This window comes from Gymnoscopelus braueri, assembly GCF_963280865.1.
Source record: "Gymnoscopelus braueri genome assembly, chromosome: 11".
NCBI lineage: Eukaryota > Metazoa > Chordata > Actinopteri > Myctophiformes > Myctophidae > Gymnoscopelus > Gymnoscopelus braueri.
In genome coordinates this window covers 55,342,045-55,351,345 of record NC_137613.1, presented here as the reverse complement: position 1 = coordinate 55,351,345, position 9,301 = coordinate 55,342,045, and the positions used below count along the sequence as shown (strand labels likewise).

The 9,301-nt window shown below is 50.6% G+C and overlaps 2 protein-coding genes across 2 annotated transcripts; both read right to left on the bottom strand.

The window, feature by feature from the left end:
• Positions 1–595: 595 nt before the first annotated feature.
• LOC308095742 (importin subunit beta-1-like) lies at positions 596–3,223 on the bottom strand (the record flags this gene model as incomplete). Its single annotated transcript, XM_080442781.1, has 1 exon — positions 596–3,223. One exon carries the CDS (start codon positions 3,221–3,223, stop codon positions 596–598), a length of 2,628 nt encoding a protein of 875 aa, XP_080298907.1.
• A 2,729-nt stretch (positions 3,224–5,952) lies between these two features.
• Positions 5,953–8,580, bottom strand: LOC308095741 (importin subunit beta-1-like; the record flags this gene model as incomplete). Its single annotated transcript, XM_080442780.1, has 1 exon — positions 5,953–8,580. One exon carries the CDS (start codon positions 8,578–8,580, stop codon positions 5,953–5,955), a length of 2,628 nt encoding a protein of 875 aa, XP_080298906.1.
• Positions 8,581–9,301: the final 721 nt, after the last annotated feature.

The window sequence follows — 9,301 nt, the reverse complement described above, 5'->3', positions numbered from 1 at the left end:
ACAGAGCATAGACCTTAAAGTGAGGAAAGCGCTCACTGGCACTGGGACAGAATGGCAATGACCAGTCCTGATTCTTGATTCTGAAAGTCCAACCTCCCCTGACATAAAGCTCAGCTTCTTACCTGCCATTCTCCTATATGGCTGTGAATGCTGGACCCTGAAGCCAGTACCATAACGGGATGCTACACCAGAACGCTGTGTGCAGTACTAAACACCAACGTGGATGAGGATGTTACCAACAAGCATCTGTATGAAGGGGGGGGGGGATTCCAAGGGCGAGTAGAATAGGAGCTACCAGCGCCAAACTTGTGCTGTGGGAACCAACACGAACATCGTGAGAGCGTCCCACACCTATCAACATGGAAATACTTAAGATGCAGGGGTGGAAAGTACTACTGGTGAGCTAGCCAGTATGTACGGAGGTTCAAGATGACTGGAGACGCCGCTGGAAGGCTTGTCCGAGGACAACCTAGAGATTGGCTAATTTAATTTAAGACATTTGGTGTATAGGAAGGACAGGAGCAGGACCAAGTCCAGAGCCCTGGGGAACCCCTCATTGTTCCCTCAAACTATCTTGTCCGCGATTAGTGCCACTTCAGTCCTGGTTCCTCAGCTTGCGTAGCTCCTCGGAGGCCCAGGTTGCCAGCTTCTTGGTGGTGGAGGTCTTGGATTGCCGTCCTTCCGTCAGCAGGTTGTTGATGAGAGGACGACCCTCCACGAGGTTCAGCACGTCCGTACCGAACGCGCTGCACAGGTCGCCTATGAGGCCCGCGGCTTTGGCCACGACTCCATCCGAGTGGTCCTTGTCCTCGGCTATGTGGTGGACGAAGGACAGGATGAACTCCACCCACGGCTGCACCAGCATCACGTCGGGGTGCACCACGTGCTTCTGGTCTCCCTTGAGGCCCTGGACGATGCCAGTGTAGGCCTCCAGGCAGCCCTCCCTCAGGTCGTTCAGGTAGTCCACCATGTCGTAGTCCGTCTTGTCCACCTGGGTGTGGGAGGCCTGCTGCAGGATGTCCAGGACGATCTTCAGGTACTTCTTGAACTCTCCGCCGATGGCCAGAGCGATGTCGCCGAACGCCGACAGAATACGGGGCTTCACCGACCGGTCAACGTTCTCGTTCCCCAGGTTCTCCAGCAGGAGCTGCATGATCTCGTCGCAATGCGGCAGGATATTGGCCATGAGAGCTCTGCAAAGGTCACACACCAGAACAACGGCCTGGAGACAAACCTGGTACTCTGCGTAGTTCTTGAGTGCAACACACAAGAAAGGCTTTAAGGCGTCCATGTATTTCTGGAAGTCACTGCCCAGCACTTCCACCAGGGTGCACACGGCCATGAGAGCGTCTTCCTTGACCTCTCCCGAACCGGCGGTGCTCTGGAACATCCTCAGCAGGGAGTCCATCACCTCATCTGAGATATTCAGGGCGTCCGGGCGCCGCAGCTTGTGGATCACGGTCTGCAGAGTGGCGCACAGCAACAACTGGAGGTCGTTGTACTGGATCCTGTCGGAGGTGTTCATGATTTGAGACTCCATGAGCAGGACCTGCTGCAGTCTCTGCATGATGATCTGAGCGGTCTTGTGGATGGCAGCGTAGCAGTCCGTGGCACTGTTCTCGACGATCTTCATCAGGGCGTCGTAGGCCGCCGAGCGCAGGTTGTTCTGGTGGCCGTCCATCCTGTCCGCCGTCTCGAGCAGTTTCTGCACGATGACCTCGAAAGAGGAGGACAGGCAGTACGTGTCGGGCTCCTCCTCGTCCGCGGCCGTGGCCACGTAGGCAGCCTCCGCCAGACTGGAGAACGCCGAGCAGATGTTTGAGGCCACACGAGGCTCGTCCTGGAGCCCTTCTGTCAGACACTGCAGCAGGGGGGGCAGGTGGACGTCGGTGACAGCCGCCTCGGGCAGCAGCTCGCAGATCTTCCCCACTGTCCAGGCCGAGGTGTCCCTCACCACCACGCTGGGGTCCTTCATCATCTCGATCAGGGTGGGCATGGCCTGGACGACCTGGGGTTTCAGCTGGTCCAGGTCCGGCCCTTCCAGGATGGAACCGAACGCCATGACACAGGCATCGCGGTAACGCCAGTCGGGGTGCTTGATGTGCTCTTTGATGAAGGGCAGGACGTGAGGAACGACGTCGTCCTCGCAGCACGAGGAGAGGAACATCAGACACACGCTGGCCGCCTTGTACGGGTTCCAGTCGTCATCGTCGTCGTTCTCGTCCTGCTTGGTGAGGGTCTGGGTCAAGATGGGAACCAGGTACTGCAAGGCCCCCTTGGCATAGAATTTACTGGTGTTCTCCGGAGGACAGCCCTGCTCCTCGGCATCAGACAGGGCTTCAGCCAGGTCTATCTCCTCCTCGCAGACGGTGGACCAGAACTCGATGCCCTGCAGGGCAACCTCGTCTATGTCACTCTTCATGGCTTCTATGGTGATCCCGAAGAGAGCCTCGCACATGTACTTCTCCATGTGCCGGTAATACAGGTTCATGATCTTCACCAGGTTCTGCAAGGCCGCCACTCGCACCCGGGTGTCGGGACACTGCGTCGCTTCGCACAGCACCTGCATGATGAAGTGCCTCTCCGCCTCCTTGTCGAAGTTGGCTTTGGTGAACTCCAGGGAGTTGATGAGGGCGTTGGTCGCTGCCAGTTTGACGTTGTTGCTGGGCTCCTCCTTCCCCATTCCCTGGATGATGGCTGTCAGGATGTGGTTGGCGTGGTTCTGCAGGTGTTCCGCGTCCATGTCCTGGCAAATGTATCCGATGGCGTCCAACGTTGACTCCTTCATGTGTTCAGTGCTGGAGGGGTTGGTCACGTTGGCCACCAGTTCGGGTATGAGCTCGGGCCACTGGCTGATCGGGATCTCAGCACAGGCGATCCCTGCCACGCACTGGGACGCAGAGCTGGGCCGGAATGTCTCCGTACCCAGCGTCCGCAGGACAAAGGTCTTGATCTGGTGCCGTGTGTTGCCGTCGATGGCCAGCCATCTCTGCTGGTGCAGCTTCTTGACGCTTTCGTCCTTGGAGGTCAGAGAGTTCTTCACCTGCAAGCCGGCGGCCTGGCGAGCCACCTGGCTGTTCCCCGGATTGACCAGGACTTTGGACAGCTCCACCAAGAAGGTCGGCAGGTTCTCAACCGCTGCCTGCTCCAGAAACCTCTGCGCCATCTCCAGTTCATTACGAACCGGAGAGACCGTTTTCTCAAGGATTGTGATGAGTTCCATTTCGTTCCACCCGGCTGCTGCTGCTGCTTCTACCTTTGCTGAAGTGACGTCTAAAGCTTAAGCGTTTGATTGCCGCTCAGGAAGTCAAACATCTTATATGGGTGGTCCAGAGCTATGGTGTGATGTCAAACGTAACACAAGCGGTTGCTGATTCTGCCTAACTACGCTGATTTGTGCTAGCCTGGCTTGGCCAGAGTAATATCACTGCTTAAATATTAGTCTGGAATCTCTGCATGGAACCTGCATTTCCAAGGGACGAATACCAAAAAAATGCCTTTGGTGATAAACCCGCCCCACATTTGCATACTGGGCCCTGATTGGTGCCCCACAACTTCGGGGGCAGGGAAATCCAATCACAACTGATTGGGGCCAGACCAAATCAGCAGAGAACTTTAAAAAAAAAAAAATTACTGGCAGATTTGTCTAGATTTTAACTTTACAGGGAAAGATCAGGGAAGTGAGAAGAGGTCAGAAGAACAAGATCAGAATATGACCTACCATACACGCAAATCATAATAATAATTCATAATTCATAATTCATAATTCATAATTCATAATTCATAATTCATCATTCATCATTCATCATTCATCATTCATAATAATACTAGAGGCCTTCCTTCCCCTCCTACAATTGTAGTGGAGTCAAAAGCACAATATTTATCTTTGACATGTAGTGGGGTGGCTGTGTTAATTTTGATTTCGTTTTTACTCATAGTCTTTTGAATACAATTACTTTTAGTTTCAGTCACATTTTGATTTTAGTCATCTGAAATGTTTTAGTTTTATTCTAAAGAAATCTACAGTTGATTTAATCAATTAAAATGTATTGTTGGCAGGCTGTGATGGCATCGTAATGCTTGATTTATACTAGCTGTGTGCTGGAAATAGCCGATTAGACGACTAGAGCTGGCTATTTTCGAGCTGCGACAGACGCACACTAACATGATGACATGTCTAATTTCTATTGGACATTTCCATTTGTTTCTCCCTAACATTTTAGTCTAGTCTTTATATTTTGACAAAATTGTCAATATATTTAGTCATAGTTTTTTTGTCATCTTAGCTTAGTTTCTATTTAGTTTTTGTCAGTGAAAAAAGGTAGTTTTTCCTTTGTTTGTACATTTTTTTGGGGTACAATGAAAAACATAATAATTACCTTTATTTTGTTTTTTTATAAAATAAATTAAAAAAAAGTAATTGAAAAAACACGGCCCACTCATGCATTAGAAGGACAACATCAGTCACCAGAACCAAGGTTGTTTTCGATTAGTCTAAATTATCATGGTTAAAATGGAGTTTGAAGTTACAATGGGTTTTAAGGTGGCGTGTCTGATAAAATGAATGTCAAATATCTAAATACCGAATCAAGCAACTTAAAAACTGTCTGGGGTGCAACGCAAAAGCCAGAGTAGAATTTAAAATGACTCCAAACATGTTTGAAAGTGAAATATCCCGTTAACTCATTTTGCTGAGGACCCCACTTTGAGAACCACTACTGTATTTCTCTATCTGTCCTACTCAGCCCAGTAATTCCATGTATAGAAAGCTTCCCTGACACAACCTGGACATGTGTTGGCCTTCAGCTTGACTGATGGGAATGTGAGTAACAGAGGGAATGAAGCTGTAGTCGTTCCTCTGGATTCTGCTGCAACAACCAACACATAACACATTGTATAGTGCATAGCAGTGGCGGCCGGAAAAAGTACTCAAATTGTTTACTTAAGTAAAAGTATCAATACTGCAATATAGAAATACTCTGTTACAAGTAAAAGTCTAGAATTAAAAAAAATACTTAAGTAAAAGTATAAAAGTATTGGTATCAAAATGTACTTAAAGTACCAAAAGTAGAAAGTACTCATTGTGCAGAATGTCCCATTTCAAGTTCACAGAATGTATAAAACATCTTTTGAAAATAGTAGATCTACAAGCTCACAACGCGCTGCATTGTGACGCGTTGTGAGCTTGTAGATCGGCTATTTTCAAATAGCCGAAATGTATATAGAGCTTAAGTGGTTAATTTATATTTGGTAATAAAAATCTAAATCTAAAAAGTAACTAGTAACTAAATCATTTAAATACTCCAGTAAAGTAAAAATCACACCCAGTGTGAAGTGAGCGGTGCTATTTATGAGTTATTAATTTCATCATGCATCTCGGTAGCCAATCACAGCACGTCCTGCGAAGTGACGTGCTTAAATCTTTTACATTATTATTAATTTCATCATGCGTCTCGCTAGCCAATCACAGCGCGTCTGCGAAGTTTGAAGTTAATTTCATGTGTCTCGCTAGCCAATCACGGCACGTCCTGCAGAGCTTAGCCTATGGGCGTGTTTTCCACAGCATGGCGTCACAGCGAAGAACAAATTTTCACGATGGAAAGAAAAACTTTCGCCACGGATGGGTCCTAAACCCTCTTATAGAAGCGGTTACACCGCTCAAAAATACCTCAACATTCTACTTAAGTACAGTATTTGAGTAAAGTTGGTAACATGCTAGCGCTTTTTGTCCATGAAACGCCTGTAGCAAGTGTCGTGAAACCCAACGTCTTCAGGAACCTTGTCAAATGCGATATCAAATGCGATATCAATGTTTGTATGTTTCTGCTACCTTCTGACTCTCACCAATGCAAGAGGCCACTGTTAGACACAGGAGCAGGACCAAGTCCAGAGCCCTGGGGACCCCTCATTGTTCCCTGACGTCAAACTATCTCGTCCCTGATTAGTGCCACTTCAGTCCTGGTTCCTCAGCTTGCGTAGCTCCTCGGAAGCCCAGGTTGCCAGCTTCTTAGTGGTGGAGGTCTTGGATTGCCGTCCTTCCGTTAGCAGGTTGTTGATGAGAGGACGACCCTCCACAAGGTTCAGCACGTCCGTACCGAACGCGCTGCACAGGTCGCCTATGAGGCCCGCGGCTTTGGCTACAACTCCGTCCGAGTGGTCCTTGTCCTCGGCTATGTGGTAGACGAAGGATACGATGAACTCCACCCATGGCTGCAAAAGCATCACATCGGGGTGCACCACGTGTTTCTGGTCTCCCTTGAGGCCCTGGATGATGCCCGTGTAGGCCTCCAGACAGCCTTCCCTCAGGTCGTTCAGGTAGTCGACCATGTCGTAGTCCGTCTTGTCCACCTGGGCGTGGGAGGCCTGCTGCAGAATGTCCAGGACAATCTTCAGGTACTTCTTGAACTCTCCGCCAATGGCCAGAGCGACGTCGCCAAATGCCGACAGAATCCGGGGCTTCACCGACCGGTCAACGTTCTCGTTCCCCAGGTTCTCCAGCAGCAGCTGCATGATCTCGTCGCAGTACGGCAGGATGTTGGTCAAGAGAGCTCTGCAAAGGTCACAGACCAGAACCACTGACTGGAGACAAACCTGATACTCTGAATAGTTCTTGAGCGCAATACACAAGAAAGGCTTTAAGGCATCCATGTATTTCTGGAAGTCACTGCCCAGCACTTCCACCAGGGTGCACACGGCCATGAGAGCATCTTCCTTGACCTCTCCCGAACCGGCGGTGCTCTGGAACATCCTCAACAGGGAGTCCATCACCTCATCTGAGATATTCAGGGCGTCCGGGCGCCGCAGCTTATGGATCACGGTCTGCAGAGTGGCGCACAGTAACAACTGGAGGTCGTTGTACTGGATCCTGTCTGAGGTGTTCATATTTTGAGATTCCATCAGCAGGACCAGCTGCAGTCTCTGCATGATGATCTGAGCGGTCTTGTGGATGGCAGCGTAGCAGTCCTTGGCGCTGTTCTCGGCAATCTTCATCAGGGCGTCATAGGCCGCCGAGCGCAGGTTGTTCTGGTGGCCGTCCATCCTGTCCGCCGTCTCGAGCAGTTTCTGCACGATGACCTCGAAAGAGGAGGACAGGCAGTACGTGTCGGGCTCCTCCTCGTCCGTGGCCGTGGCCACGTAGGCGGCCTCTGCCAGACTGGAGAACGCCGAGCAGATGTTTGAGGCCACGCGAGGCTCGTCCTGGAGCCCTTCTGTCAGACACTGCAGCAGGGGTGGTAGGTGGACGTCGGTGACGGCCGCCTCGGGCATCAGCTCGCAGATCTTCCCCACTGTCCAGGCCGAGGTGTCCCTCACCACCACACTGGGGTCCTTCATCAGCTCGATCAGGGTAGGCATGGCCTGGACGACCTGGGGTTTCAGCTGGTCCAGGTCCGGCCCTTCCAGGATGGAACCGAACGCCATGACGCAGGCGTCACGGTAACGCCAGTCGGGGTGCTTGATGTGCTCTTTGATGAAGGGCAGGACGTGAGGAACAACATCGTCCTCGCAGCACGAGGAGAGGAGCATCAGACACACGCTGGCCGCCTTGCACGGGTTCCAGTTGTCATCGTCGTCGTTCTCGTCCTGCTTTGTGAGGGTCTGGGTCAGGATGGGAACCAAGTACTGCAAGGCCCTCTTGGCATAGAATTTACTGGTGTTCTCCGGAGGACGGCCCTGCTCCTCGGCATCAGACAGGACTTCAGCCAAGTCCATCTCCTCCTCGCAGACGGTGGACCAGAACTCGATGCCCTGCAGGGCAACCTCGTCTATGTCACTCTTCATGGCTTCTATGGTGATCGAGAAGAGAGCCTCGCACATGTAGTTCTCCATGTGCCGGTAATACAGGTTCATGATCTTCACCAGGTTCTGCAAGGCCGCCACTCGCACCCGGATGTCGGGACACTGTGTCGCTTCGCACAGCACCTTCATGATGAATTTTCTATCCGTCTCCCTGTCGAAGTTGGCTTTGGTGAACTCCAGGGAGTTGATGAGGGCGTTGGTCGCTGCCAGTTTGACGTTGTTGCTGGGCTCCTCCTTCCCCATTCCCTGGAGGATGGCTGTCAGGATGTGGGTAGCGTGGTTCTGCAGGTGTTCCGCGTCCATGTCCTGGCAAATGTATCCGATGGCGTCCAACGTTGACTCCTTCATGTGTTCAGTGCTGGAGGGGTTGGTCACGTTGGCCACCAGCTGGGGTATGAGCTCGGGCCACTGGCTGATCGGGATCTCGGCACAGGCGATCCCTGCCACGCACTGGGACGCAGGATTGGGCCGGAATGTCTCCGTACCCAGCGTCCGAAGGACAAAGGTCTTGATCTGGTGCTGTGTGTTGCCGTCGATGGCCAGCCATCTCTGCTGGTAATGCTTCTTGACGCTTTCGTCCTTGGATGTCAGAGAGTTCTTCACCTGCAGGCCGGCGGCCTGGCGAGCCACCTGGCTGTTCCCCGGATTGACCAGGACTTTGGACAGCTCCACCAAGAAGGTCGGCAGGTTCTCAACAGCTGCCTGCTCCAGAAACCTCCGCGCCATCTCCAGTTCATTACGAACTGGAGAGACCGTTTTCTCGAGGATTGTGATGAGTTCCATTTCGTTCCACCGGCTGCTGCTGCTTCTACCTTTGCTGAAGTGACAACTAGAGCCTAACCGTTTGATTGCCGCCCAGGAAGTCAAACATAGTCCTTTTTATACCGTTGTGTGCGGCCCTAATGTCGCTACGGTAATTTCAGGTAGTGTCAGACATCTCCATATATAGTCCCTGAATGTTCTTTACAGTAATAATAATATTATTATTGTGGGATCGCTTTAGCGATCACACTAATGTTATCTTCACTATTTATTATTATTATTATTCCCCCCGTTTTTTGGGTCATTTCAATGGAGAAATGCCATTTATGACGTCATAATGCATAATGCCATTCTAGTGAATGGTAATGCCATTCTAGTGACGTCATAATACTGATGTCATTGTAATATGACCCTACTATAACATTACTAACACTATCAATACTCAATACCAGCAACATTCTTAGCGATCCCACACTGTTTCTTCAGGAACAGTACTTTCTAGTTATTATTATTATCCTACTAATGAAGTTCTGGCCGCTTCGCGGCCCTCACATTTAGTGATCGGCTACCTTGCACCAGTGATCCAACTGATATGGCCATATATGGAGATTAAAATAGTTTGGTGTAAACAATGTTGTCAGTTGTTACATCATCATTACCCTCAATGAAAACTTTGACAGCGCTGGCTCTCTTTCCCCTTGAAAAGGCTGTGTAGAGTTGGCCATGAGCGAACACAGGCTGA